This window comes from Charadrius vociferus, unplaced genomic scaffold (genome assembly GCF_000708025.1).
Source record: "Charadrius vociferus isolate BGI_N301 unplaced genomic scaffold, ASM70802v2 scaffold384, whole genome shotgun sequence".
Taxonomy (NCBI): Eukaryota; Metazoa; Chordata; class Aves; order Charadriiformes; family Charadriidae; genus Charadrius; species Charadrius vociferus.
In genome coordinates, this window is record NW_009648234.1 from 1838534 (window position 1) to 1852935 (window position 14402).

Genomic DNA, 14402 nt, shown 5'->3' on the forward strand with positions numbered 1-14402 from the left:
GGTGGTTTTGAAACGGCTTCTTTGGTCTTTGAAAAGATACCCCTAATATTGCTGCTAGATTTCCAGCAGGCATTTGCCAGTCTTATTTTTTCAAGTGTGACAGGTTTATTTCCCTCCCTCCTTCCCCCCAACCCCCAAGTCTGTAAGAGCCAGAACATATTTCTAGCTGGCTGCTGCTGGCACAGAGGCAGTCGCAAAAGATGAGGATTTAAGTGAAAAATCTAACCGTTAAAGTGAAAGGCAGAGACACATAGTCAGGGGCATTTCAGATTAGGAATTATTTTGCAGGATTGCCCCTTGATTTTAAAATTGGATTAGATAACTGCAGCACAGGGTTGGTTTTGTGTGTGTGAGAAATAATAAAGTAATTATTTATCGAGGAGATACCGGCCCTTAAAATACTCCCTGCTGGAAGAATGCATTTTAATTCTTAGCAAGATTGCAACTCTGGACAGAGGCACCGGTCCTAAAATTATTCCAGGCTAAGGGAAGTGTGCGTATGTATGTTGGGTTTTCTGACAGCCCCTCCGCCCCCTTTCAGAATTATTCAAAGAATGTGGAAAATGTGCCTGTCCTCCCATAACGGCATTGCTGCTGTATGATAAATTTGACATCTCAAATGCAAAATCTTAAAATCAGTATATCTGTGGAAGAGAGAGGGGAGTTAAAATCAAATATACCCCTTTAAACTTTCTGGTTTTTCTGCTGCTCCTAAAGCAGCATTTATATGTAAGTATTTGTGTGTATATTTTCATAGATCATATAATGTCTATACAAGAAAATAAATGCGTATGTATTCGCAGCTACATCTAGATGACTTTAAATGAATATGCGTTAAGACTATGATTCATTTGAAAGAAATATGTCTTCTACCATTATCTTGGTATTGGGGTCCCATACTGGTGCTGTATGGTATACTTCACCAAATGGTCGAACTTTGTCTCTCTGCATCTATATATGTATTTTAGGTACATAAAAATAATGAGTAAACCTACTTAAACCTACTCTTAAATCACTCAATGCAAAAAGTAAAGCCTTTACTTAGTGTCCAATTTTACAGTAAATACATGTTTTAAAGACGGATCAAACTTTATTACAAGTAGATTTCTCACTTTTTGCAGTAATTTTTGGAGGAACTGGACTTGCCATTGCTTTTATTAAGGAACACATTTAGCAGCACGTAAATACCAGAAGCTTTGGCTCATTTCCCTTCCAGCACTATGGAGCATTCAGCACAGTGACTTGACAAATATGTTTATTGTTAAAACCTCAGCATCTAGCGATAAGGATATACCAGCTACACTGAGAGATGATGTACAGGAGAAAAGCGAATAGAGAACAGGCTCTTGGTTCTTCTAGGGGATCATAAATCACACAGAAGTAATTGAATAACAAGGGTAGTACTGGTGATGGTGCGGGTAGGAGAGATGGCAAGCCAGAAACTCAAAGGACAGGAATTTACACGGCAGAAAGTGCAAGACAGGAGGCAGACAGGTTGTCTTCAAAATCCGCCGCTTCACTAATGCTTTATTCGAAACCCCATTGACGTTAGTAATCTGTTGGCGATTTATTTTGATAGCTTTACAATGCACATTTGTTTTCTTTTTAATATTGTAGGTTTCCATTTAATTAAGCAGCTGAGAGGCATGAGTGTGGTGTTAGTGCTGCTTCCTATGGTGCTGTTTGTTATGCTTGCGGGGGCTCAGCGAGCTTGCCCCAAGAACTGCAGATGCGATGGCAAGATTGTGTACTGCGAATCTCATGCATTCAGAGACATCCCTCAGAATATTTCTGGAGGGTCTCAAGGCTTATCGTTACGGTACAACAGCATTCAGAAGCTTAAATCAAATCAGTTTGCGGGCCTGAATCAGCTCATATGGCTTTATCTTGACCATAATTACATCAGCTCCGTGGATGAGGATGCATTTCAGGGGATCCGCAGGCTGAAGGAATTAATTCTAAGCTCCAACAAAATTACCCATCTGCACAACAAAACGTTTCACCCGGTCCCCAACCTCCGCAATCTGGACCTCTCTTACAACAAGTTGCAGGTGCTGCAGTCTGAGCAGTTCAAGGGCCTTCGTAAACTCTTGATCTTGCATTTGCGGTCTAACTCGCTGAAAACCGTGCCGATCCGAGTTTTCCAAGACTGCCGAAACCTTGACTTTCTGGATTTGGGCTACAACCGCCTGCGGAGCTTATCCCGTAATGCTTTCGCTGGCCTTTTGAAGTTGACAGAGCTCCACTTGGAGCACAACCAGTTTTCTAAGATCAATTTTGCCCACTTTCCACGCCTCTTCAACCTCCGCTCCATTTATTTGCAGTGGAATAGGATCCGGTCTATTAGCCAAGGGTTAACGTGGACTTGGAGTTCCTTGCACAACTTGGATTTATCAGGAAATGACATTACAGGGATAGAGCCTGGGACCTTCCAGTGCCTCCCCAACCTGCAAAAGCTGAACCTGGATTCCAACAAACTCACCAACATCTCTCAGGAGACCATCAATACGTGGATCTCGCTCATCTCCATCACTCTGTCCGGAAATATGTGGGAATGTACTCGAAGCATTTGCCCTCTGTTTACTTGGCTTAAGAATTTCAAGGGAAATAAAGAAAGCACTATGATATGTGCAGGCCCTAAACATATCCAGGGTGAAAAGGTGAGCGATGCTGTGGAAACATATAATATCTGTGCTGAAATCCAGGTGGTGGTTACTGAGAGATCGTACCAGACACCCAAAACCCCCCAGAGACCTGTCTTCATTCCTAAACCTACCGTTTCCAAACTTGAAAGCAATCAGCCAACATCTGTTATGCCGAGCCCTTCTGCAGACCTCCCGACACCTGGAGTGGAACCAGAGTACGAGCACGTTTCCTTTCACAAAATAATCGCTGGGAGCGTGGCCCTCTTTCTTTCCGTGGCCATGATTTTGTTGGTTATCTACGTGTCGTGGAAGCGCTATCCAGCCAGCATGAAACAGCTCCAGCAGCACTCGCTCATGAAGAGGCGCAGGAAAAAGGCCCGAGAGTCCGAAAGGCAAATGAACTCCCCTTTACAGGAGTATTACGTGGACTACAAGCCAACAAACTCTGAGACCATGGATGTATCGGTTAATGGATCTGGGCCCTGCACGTATACCATCTCTGGCTCCAGGGAATGTGAGGTATGAACCATGATCCTCCTAAAACCATTTCAGCTGCTGGGAAGGAGAGGTAAATGTTTGAAGCTCTTGAGGTGTCTCTAAACACTAGAAAGATACATAAGATTGGGGTTTTTTTTGCTTTTGGGTTTGCTCAGTGGGAAAGCTTATCTCATTAAATAACAGCAGCCAGGGAAGTGACGGTGATTACTTTGAATAATTCAGACTTATAAAACAAATAGATTACGTTGAAGTAAACAACTATGGTAAAGGCATCTGGAGTGTTATTCTCCTCCATTTTATTAGCAGTGGCTACAAGAGAGTCCTATTTTTGATGTATTGGTAGAAAGAGAGGAGTTGAAGAACACTTTATGTTCTAAAATAAGTATGGAAACCTCTTTACTCCAGACCTCACATCAAATCTTGAGGGGTTTATGGCCTATTTAAAGATAATGCCAAAGATTTTCTGCATTTTCTGTCTGGTTCAGGAGGAAACCAGAGGGCAACAGGACTGGAGCACAGCCTTACAGTTAGGCATGCGCTTGTTTTCCTGGAGAAGCAGGAGCGTACAAGCTGCCTTGCTCGCTCTTCCAAACCTCAGCCGTGTGAAGGCCCCAAGTCAAACAGTACATCCCCGAATTCTGGGTTGGGACAGGGGGATTCTTGGGGTTTTTTTTATTTCATTTTAGTGATAAGTGAACACTTAGCCTGAAAAACAACTCTACTGTAGTTAATAGCTTCACGCACTTAAGGCCACGTTATGATTTTGATTCAGCAACATGGGGAATACAAATAGCAAAAGCTCTCAGTGCTTCTTTTGTCTGTTCAACTCTGGCAAAAAAAAAACCAAACCCAAACATATTTTTTCATTGCTGTATTGTCAATGACTATTAATGTGTAAGTAAACTGTTTTTACTTGTGGATGCCATTGCTTATTCATATCTGGTGAGGACGATGTGTGCGATTACATTTCAGTACTTGTTACTTAATCCTGCACGTGATGCGGTGGTATTAGGGGACCGTGGTTGATGTTGCTTCCTTGGTTGCAGAAATCCTACCCGAGAGTGCGTAATGTACCTGTTGAAATCCATTTATGCAAATTGGGTTTGACTATGGTAGATTTTGACCCACGTCTTTGACAGCCAGGTAGTATGGAAGGTGCGTGAAAGATGAGCAGTGGTGAGCAGGCTGCAGTTCTGGGATCCTGATTTTTTGAAGGTGGATGTTTTCACTTCCTGACAATAGGGCACCTTTAGGGCACCTTTAAGATATTTCATACTTGGCATCTACCTGGTTTGGCACCATGGGATAAGGGCAAGAAAAAAAAAGCTGTACGTTTTGGGGTTGCTCTCGTGGAGCAGTGATGTCTTCAGTAAAGAAAACCACCTGTCATGCCCTTGGCATTTCCACAGCTATCGTGTGAATGAAGGTGTGGGGTTTTTTCCCGTTAGCAGTGCAAGTAGAAAGTAAGTGATGCTAACAACGTTATTTTGGATTTTCCCTGGCTGTCACAAGGAGCATTAATCTGACCTGAAAGGCTGTCTGCTCTTCATGTTCAAGTTTAACACTGCTGAAGTTTCATTAGCTTGAATAAAATGCTGATTAATTTACACCAAGATGATTTGGAAGACAGCTGAATCCGCACGCCATAGCTGAAAGTCCATGTAATGAAACCATAATACGTAATGGAATTTGGATCGTGACTGTAGTGCACAGAAGATAGGGAATATGTGATGTTGCTTGAGAGACTGAAATTCAGATAATTTGGATTATGGTAGGTAATAAGTTGAAGAGTCCTACCAGGTGAAGTAGCAGAAGGTCAATGTGGCGTAACTTCCTCAAGTTGGTGTTGACTGTCAGACTCAACATGAAACACAAGGGGCCCCCAGTTCACCTGGTTTCCAGGTGCTGTTGAGCACCAGAGCAATTCCATTCCGCTGCTCTGTTCAGGTTAAGCTGAGCTGGTGCACATCTTCGCGGAACTCAAGCTGGGTGTCGGGTTGGCTGTGGGATTCTTGGTTACGGTGTAAATCGGTAAGACTGTACCGAACATGACGGTGCTATGCCAGGCTGTGACGGGTAGAAGATATGCTCTGTATGTGCGTGGGGATTTCGTATGCGTTGGCTATTAGTACAGAAGACTGCAGAGACAGAAAACAGCAGATCATTGAAGGCACATGTAGCAACCATAAGCCCCCGCTGAAATACTATCTTCAGTGTGGATTTAACATTCTTCGTCTCCATAGCTACAAGGTTCCACTTGTAAAAGGATAGATATGCACTGTACAGTACTTAAAAATGGTAAGAAAAAACAATCCTTGTAGTGTCTTCAGCTGTGGAAAGGTTTTATGTTTGGGGAAAAAAAAAAAAGAAAATGGCATATGTTGTTATTTACTAATTTACCTAGATGTACATACGTGCTTGGGGGAAAACTCTGATTTGGTACAAGTGAGGCCCGTCCTCCTGTCGGCCTGCCTTGCGCGTTCCCTGTGCTCAGACCGAGGTTTCTCCCAAAAAAGGACCACTGAGAGGGGAGCAGAGTGTCTGCTTATCAAAATGAAGGCAGGCAGGCTTTCAGAATTCATTAATTCATTGCTTTTATTTATTGAATTTATTTTTTTCAGTACTATTTTTCGAATGATTGTCTGCTTTCACATGTCTGCCCCCACACACACCTGTAAGCAGCTGAGGTGTCCAAAAATAGCGTGTCTTCCGTGGTTGGTGACCACGAACCGTTTCCAAGCGTGGCCGAAGGCCTGGCGAGCAACCCTGTTACGTTCCTGGTGATGATTTTGTTTTGAGAAGTGTCCGACTCATCTCATCCACAAACCATGTATTTTCCGTGACAGAACTGGCCTTGAAGCGACATGCTTAGGTATTTACCCAGGTTCTTTTTTTCACAGCAGCTATGCAACATGAGCAGGGGAGGTTGTTTTAAGTGCAGTGAGATTTCTGGCGTATAGCACAGCCACAGAGGCGCACGAGAGCTGCCCTGTATTGGGTCCGTACGCGGCAAGCAGGGGAGTTGCAGGTACGGTGTGTACGGCTGCTTTTTCGCCTCCAGGCTTTATGAATTATTTCTTGTATTACAGAGAGCGCCAAAGTCGGGCTTGCTGTAAATGGGAGCAACTTTCTTGGCATCAGTGGGATTGTAATCACTGACACCTGGCCTCTGGTATTCTATTTAGTCTATTGGCAAGGGTTTCTAAAAAAAACCTGGATGCTTATGATTTTGGCTCTCACCATCCAGTTAGCAGACTGCTATCTCATTTTGGTATTTGCTTTGCTTTGTGCGTGTGCATCTTATTTCCTCTCTCTTTCATATTTATTTGTACATTTGTTGAAGATCTGGGAGCCATAAAAAGCAATTTCATAAACCAAGCTATAATATTCTCTCTTTCGTACGTATCACACACAAAATATCCGTATGTAGCACGCTGTGAAGGTATATGGGGAGAAGGAACGAAAAGGTTTCCTCCTTTCCCCTGGAAGGTTATTCGTCTCCTGTTTCTCAGGCTGGCAGTTACAAAACAAACAACAGCCGACCAAACAAGTGAACATCTTTTCAGTGTTCACTGAGCAGAGTGGATGCGAAGCCCTTTGAGAGACGGTTGACACAGACCCTGTGAGGTTACTTTTTACACTTTTGCTTCTCGATGTCTAACCATACCCCGGCGCTTGCCAAACACCCCCACCTGTTCACATACGGCCGCGGCTCTGCTGCGATGCTCCTGTGTTTTCCACTGGAGTGAAAACCGGGGCATTTGTCACTTGTACTCATACATGCTAAATCAGTCACACAAAATTACGTTCGCTTTGAATTGTGCTTCCTCCCCTCTCGCCAGTGGGAAGAAATAGATTGATAAAGGAATGCAGTATCTGCAGACGTGGTGGGCTGCTGTTGACCTCCTTTTGAGCCTAATTTAAAGGGAAATGTTGACATGCCACTGTTGTTTAGTATTTATTTATTAAACGCCATTACTGTGTTGTTTTGAACAAGATGCAAGAAGGAGAAAACAAAATAATCTGCATGGCCCAGATACTGTTTAGTCCGAGGTTCCAGTTCTGTGAAAGGTGTTCATGGTTCTGTAACCCAACTTTGGAAGGGCCGCCCAGGGCTCAGCGTGACCTTAGGGGGTATTGTGACTTCATGAGAGAAAGCACTCAATGATTAGGCATAATTTCTTTTTGTTTTGTTTTGGTTTGGTTTTTTTTTTTTTTGAAGAGCAGTTACCTTATTTCCTTTGGTCATCGGCCCTATGTTTTTATAAGGAATATTTAAGCCCTATGTTTTTATAAGGACTACTCCGCAAGGACTTTATGGCAGAGCTGTCAGTTCATCACAGCTTGGGGGAATGGAGAAGGAAGGGGATTCCACAGGTAGCGCGTTACAAAGAGGAGAATGTGGGAGGTGATGAGTGGGGAGTATGGGAAGCAGTAATTGTTAATTGGATATCCTACTGTCACCATTTTAGGGCCAAAGCGGTGCGGTTGTCTTTCCAGTGAACATGTTTTGGAACACCAAAGGATGGGCATTGTTTAATTCAGCTTTCTCATGTCCTTGTGTGCGATGGCTCCTCCTCGGCCTCTCTTTCTCCACCTCTCTGATTATAAATGGACTTCAAATTTTTGTTTGAGTTGTAAACTGAAGGGTGAATCAATCTAATGAAACTCTGTCATAAGCTCCATGTTTGTATAGGGAGAGTAAGCAAAGGCTAAGCTGATAGCTCTTTTCCTCAGTGCAGTATATCTGGAATAAATATGTCAGAAGCGGCTCAGAGGTGAAATCTTTTGGGCACGGGGCCAGCGAGAGGTTTGAGGAGAAGGTAAATTTTAGAAATGTCTTCAGGATTAGTACCAAAGGTAAAAATTTGTGTTTGTTACCATTCAGAGGCTTCGTTAGCCTTGCATACTTGTTATTGCAAGTATAATGTCGGTATACAGAAAGCTGTGCTATAGAAGTACAAGTGATGTAGCAATAAATGCAAAGGGGCAAATTTTCCTGGGCTCAGCACTTGTAAAGTGTGAGATTTCCCAAAGATGCTCCCAAAATGACTGACCGTATTTCCGGAAGAACTCAGCCAGCTGTGCATCATCAGCAATTGAGACACTGTAAATTTGAAAAGGGAGCTGCAGAAGGACGCTGAACACTTCTGAAACTCTTCCTCAGTCCTTATTTAGGCGCCTGGGTGAGAGATTAGCTTGTCTGAAATTTGGTCTTGCAATAAAGGTGCTGCTGAGACCTTGAAAGTGGTTTGCTCTGAGATAATGCAGATAATCAGTGGTAAAGCAGCGGACCCACATCTCCCAAATTTCCACTTGGGCTTGGGAACTTTCCTAACTGCATTTCAGACATTATATTTGCTCCACTAGGTCTCATCCAGAGGCAGACAGTCAATTGGCAGAACTCTGCAATTGCACTGAGGATTCATAGTCTGAAGCGTAACATCCAACTGGGAGGGTGACTGATGGACCATCCTCCTCCCTGCCTTCTCTTCGCCTCTTTTTCTACTTCCCCTAATTTTGCCACTTTCTAGAAACTTCATGGTTTGAGTTATGCGCAGTGAGGACTGCTCAAATGGAGAGGTTGCTGCTTCGCACAAGCTTTCTACAAGAGAAGAAAATACTTGTATTCCCATTACAGCCGTCGCTCAGGCCCTGTGAAGGACTCCTGCATTGCTGGAATTGTGACAGATGCAGTTTACCCTCTCCATCTCTCTTTTCCTTTCTCTCACCCCTTCTTCTGCTTTTGCTCAAACTCTGTGATGTGCTGCCAGTATTTTAAGGAGGAGAAAAAAATCGATTTTAGTCCATTATGTAGCTCATGCCAGGAGGGAGAACGCTAACAGAAACAGCGCAGAAATCTGTTGAACCTCTTCATTTATGGGTTTTTCTTTTAAATACACACCAAAAAAATTAAAAAAACCCACCCCCCCACAGTCTAAAGGGGGCAAACAATCTTATTAGTAGGTATCCTGCTGCTGGAAATGTTTCCCAAACTCTCCTCCAGAATAATAGAATTGATGTGATTCCTGATGTTAAGACTTACCTGAACTGCGTGGGCTGTGGGAGCACAGAGCTGGCTGGGCTGGTCGGGGTGCTGGACGTCGCCAGAGCTCTGGGTGTGCTGGTTTACTCTGCTTCTTGGTGGCGATGCTCACCTGCTCCTTCTGGCAGACGATCTGCCCTGGTAGGAGAGCGCAGCACGTTTCAAAGCCGTTGGGAGTGCAGTTGAGGGCACTGCTGTCTGATGTCCGTGGAGATGCTCTGCCCGCTCCGGTCAGGAGACTGCGGCGTTTCCAGCGGGAGCTGCGTGGCAGAGAGGGGGGTGCAGCCCTCGGTCCTGCTATCCTCACTGCAAACATCTTGACATGAAAAATTCCTGTGTGATTTGCGTTTATAGTGCTAGTAACATCCTGGTATGGGGTCAGCTCAAGGCAGGTATTTCAGGACTGAACACAGATGGGCTGCAGCAGTAAACATTTTTGACACTAATCAGCTTTTATCACATCTGCCTGTTGTGCAGCCAAATAAGCTTAGATTGCGTTTAGATCTACTCAAAAAGATGACTGGATCAATTCTGAGGGATTTCCAGGGAGTTGCCGTCTCTGTTCCTAGCTGCAGAATTCCACCTTTGTCAGAAGCCAGAGCGTGCGGCCAAGGGACGGTGTGAGGGCGCGTTACCCGACGGCAATATTGGGCTCTTGGCCCAATGAATTTGTTTTGTCTTTGCCTTTTTAAGTCACAGGGGAAAAAGAAAGCCTTTCCTGGGAGCTATACTGCTGTCATGGGCTCTGGAATGGGAATTGTTCCACCCGCGAGAACGGGGAAGGCAAGAAAGGGCAGAAAACACCGCGCGTCTATAATCTCTCACGGTCTGGGGTACGTTCTGGCTACAGCAAAATCTCCACTGTTGTTTCGTAGTTCAAGTTTAGATTTATTTTTGTGGTTCTGTGGATACATTTAAATATAATTGGCCAGAATATGAGAAGTCCATGGATGCTAGCAGGCCGGAGAATCTTTCCTAAAAGCTCAGTTGTTCCAAGGCTGTCTCTCTGTCAGCGGGAACTTCCTACAGAACATGAGAGGACTTTGCGAGGGTGCTTGAGCTTCTCTCCTTTGTGTGACAAAAAAGCAAGCACTTTTTTATATAGTGCTTTTTATCTGAAGTTCTCAAAACCCATCAGTTAAGTAACATTATCCTAATTTTTTGTTCCTCTATCACGTAGATCATGACTATGCAACAGCTCTTTCCCATGAAGGTTCCATTTCTTTTTCTGTTCTTTCACCATCACCGTATTATTCGGTTTCCTCTGAAATAGAAAGAACTACAGTAAAAAGAAAGAGAATATTTCTGGGTTTGGCTTATGGGGAAATTCACTAGGGTGATCAGTTTGTCTATGATCAAAAGCGGCCTGTTGATGTTGTGTGTTTGTATGTGTTTTGTTAATGTGAAGACCTAAATTGGGAAGACTGAACTTAATCTTGATTTTGATGCTGAATTTTGTAAGTTCTTTTGTCACATAGAAGTACTTAGTGTTTTCTGTCTGAACATTTCAACTGCACTGCAAAAGTGTTACATCAGGAGAAAAATTAGATGGTTGTTAAGTCACTTTGTATTAAATGTATTGTGGAACGTGGCGTGTCCTTCATCGCAACAGGCAGAGCTGAGTAATTATGTAGTGTACAAAGATCTTTTGATACATTCAGCATTGGGTGCGTGTGCAGTGCTTCCAGCGGCATACTGATATAAATATACATTGTAGAAAAAGCAATCTCCATCTTCAACTTTTGACAGACAATGAAAGAACCAGTTTTGAAGCAGAAGGTTCATGGCATATTTTTTTTTCTTATGTAAAGTCTGGTCAAGATTATTTTTTTTTCTGGAGTGAAAGAAGTAGGCTTTTCCTGTACATTACTTGCATTTTAATCCAGTTAAGCTGCAGGCAATAGAAAGTGAAAGAAGTTAAGCTCAATGTAGTGGTATTACTATGACTATTTGCGTTTGGATAGCAGCTGACAACTCCCAAGTTTAATCTCCGTATGAAGGTATTGGAGGAATCACTTTGTGTCTGGGAGCGTAGGACGCGGCAGGTCATCTAAACAAGCAGGTGCAGAAGGAGGAAACGGAGACATGAAGAGTGAGTTCCTTGCGGGAGAGTTGACCAGTGAGTACTGCAATCCGGGTTTTAAGAACCCTTTGACAATATTCTGTCTATTGGATGACTCCAACTCCGTCTTGCGCAGAGAAAAGGCCGCCCCGTGTTCAGCGATTGCACTGTGCACAGGTTAAAACTCACTCCTGGGCATCAGGCCAAGGAGAGACCTATTTGGCACTGAGTAGAAGCTTCAAGCTCTCAGTGGGAAGGTCAGTCTCACTCTTAGCAGCTTGCGCTCTCATACACCCTAACTCAATTTTTTTTCCAGACTTTTCCAATGCATAGAGTGTCTTTGATGAATAGACTTGAGTTGTGTGTTTTTGCTCATTTTCAAACTCGGTTCTCATTAAAAATCATCTTCTCCTTCTGTGTGATGGCCTCTGAAACCCCAGATGATTCTTCACTGCTCTCATCTTTCACTAACACATCCATTTGGATTATCTTTGTGCTGTGATGGATGCTTTAAAAGGAACCAACAAGGCCATCAAATTCTTGCCCTGGTTCAACTAGCATTTGTTAATGTTCTAAATCATCTTGGGCCTGAAATGTGCTACTTCTTAAATTTAGAATGATGTGATTGCCTGAAGCCTCTCTATGTGTTAATTAAATCATCATAATTGTGGTTTCTTGAGACTGACAGGTTATAAATAGTTTTTCTTTCCCCCCTCCCGCAGCAGTTTGGTATGAATGACAGGCAAAACAGCTATTGTTTAAACTCTACAGCTGATACTGTCCTTCCCATTCAGACTCTCTTTCTCTGCTATTATTTGATTGTCCTGAAATAATCGACAGTGTCATTCTTAAAGGCTAGTTAATTACCATCCACTTCTCACATTATGTGAAGATGAGAGAAATGATTTTTCTGGGTCATCATTATCCATTTAATTTAACAGAATGTGTATTAAGGAGTACTGAAGGGCAGGGCAGATGTTCAGCATCTGTATGTACGCACACACACACAGAGGTTAGAACACACAAAACAAGTCCTAGGACTAATACATCTTAGTAATAATTTTATTTCCATCTATAATGGCATGTCTCATCCAAGACTCTGTGGGAACAGACGGCTCAGCGTGGTGGGCCTTCACCTGGAAGGTGTGTCCTGCTGTGCTGGAACTGGCCACAGGCAGGACAGCTTCATAACGTTACACGTTGTTTGGGAACAAACTCTGATCACAATTCTTTGCATTCTTAGTACCAAGAAGGAAAAAATGCTACAAATACTGAAGTTGACCAAGAGTTTGTGCAAAGCTCTCTACTCGACTTTTGATCTTCTGCAGCTTCAGAGCAGCTCTGTCCCATGTGTGAGAGAATGAGGTAAAATGATGTTAGTGGGAACATCCTCAGGCTTGCATTATGCATAATGCCATTAGCAATTCTGCATTGCTCCTCTTTAATGTGGATCTGCACACTGTTTACAGCTCTAATTTGTGGAAGAACCTAAGGCTAGATCTTAGTCTGCTGCTCTGCGTCCTCCTTACTCGCCCAATTATACAAGGAAACCGCACCACGTTCTTCTACTCTTGAGTATAGAGATGTGTCATGCTGGCCGGCATAATTCAGAGTTAAATAAGATTCAAGAATATATAGGAGAGAGCTTCTATGGAGGAAGCTCAACCTTTCTTTCCAAGACTGGAAGACGTCATTCCTCCTTGTGAATTTGGCAAGCGAGGTGCTCCACCCGTCCAGCCTGGCTGGAGGCCACAGGGTTTAGGAGCCGTTCTGAACTCTGCCGTTAATTTATTGTGTGAGCTGGGAGAGAACGTTTCCGTACAAACTGTCAGACTGTCAAAAGCAAAAAAAGCAAGCAAGGTCACGTTGACTTCCATTAGAATTTGAGCATTGAAATCAATCCTTAAAGCTTTGAAAATGTCTCCTGTCTTCTTGTGGTCTTTGCCCTCCCCTGCGCTTACGCCGAGGGCCGGCCGGGGAGGGTGGGCTGTCGCTGGCTGCCTCCGCCGGGGCAGGATCGGGCTGGGGCTTCAGCTACTGCTGCCACGTGAAAGAAAAAAGTATTGTCTGGAGCCTTAAGGGACTCCTACTGAGTCTGTTTTGTTCTGGTATAAAAGCCGGTCTGAAGTGGTCTGCTCTGTCTCGGGGTGGCATTAGCACATGCCTGTTCAGCTCTTTTGAACGGTCTATATTATATTCAGATGCAACAGAGACTGACTTACAGCTACGCAGGTGCTCCCTTGTCCCAGTAGTTTTCTGCAGCGCACTGAAATTGCATGATTTTAATGTAAATTTCTGATCCATTTCTTTCCCCAACATTATCATTTTCTTTCCCAGAGCCTCTAAATCATACCTTAGGCTTCTGGCTTTAAAGGCCACAGCGATGTCACGTGCGAAGTGAAATGGGGAAATGACGGTAGTTTGTGCGGTTTTGCGGTTAGAACCCAAATTGTACAAATCAAAAAAGGAAGCAACCCACTGGCGATTTGAATTATTAGAAATTTTTATGTGAAAACAAAATCTATGGGTATTTTCTTTGCTGCCTTTTCTTTGTTGAATATATTAAGAGTCCCAGCGTGCACAAAGCTTTGACAACCTGAGGAACTGATTAACCTTCTTCTATTTATGATTAGCTCCCAAACATTTATTACATTAGCTTCTGAGAACAAGGTCCAGACTTCTTTGTTTTTCTGTAATAGACAAGGGACTAGAATTAACATTGCTTCGGTGAGTTTTCCGCGTAGGTTATAAGTAAAAGGAGGCATAATGGTACGTATTTCACTGCCCCTCCTGTCTAGTGAAGATTGGAGGGGGGATATTTTACCCTGATGCACATAACGAATTTCAAGTGGAGAAGAGGCAGTTAGCCATCTGCTCTGTCGTCTTTTATAGCGAGGGCCACAAAACTTCCCAAAAGTTACACTGTTTATACAACTAATAATTTATTCTGACAAAAAAGTGCCTCCAGAGAATCGCTTAAGGGCCTAGAGGGAAAACTCCACTTCTCTGATTATTTGTTCCAAAGGTTAATAACCTTCACAGTGAAAAATAACGTGTCCAGCTGTTAAAATCATTCCTTTCTCCGCAATGACATTAAGCTAATCTGAGAGGACGAGGTATCTGATATGCCATAGGTGGCTGAGGACATCTC

The 14402-nt window shown here is 43.4% G+C and overlaps 1 protein-coding gene across 1 annotated transcript in view; it reads left to right on the plus strand.

Moving 5' to 3' along the window:
- Positions 1–1639: 1639 nt before the first annotated feature.
- LRRTM4 (leucine rich repeat transmembrane neuronal 4) overlaps positions 1640–14402 on the plus strand; it is a 224036-nt gene continuing 211273 nt past the window's right edge. The window contains exon 1 of the mRNA XM_009884140.1: positions 1640–3164. Coding sequence (XP_009882442.1) covers positions 1647–3164 — 1518 coding nt within the window. The 5' untranslated portion in view covers positions 1640–1646. The remainder of the gene's footprint in view (positions 3165–14402) is intronic.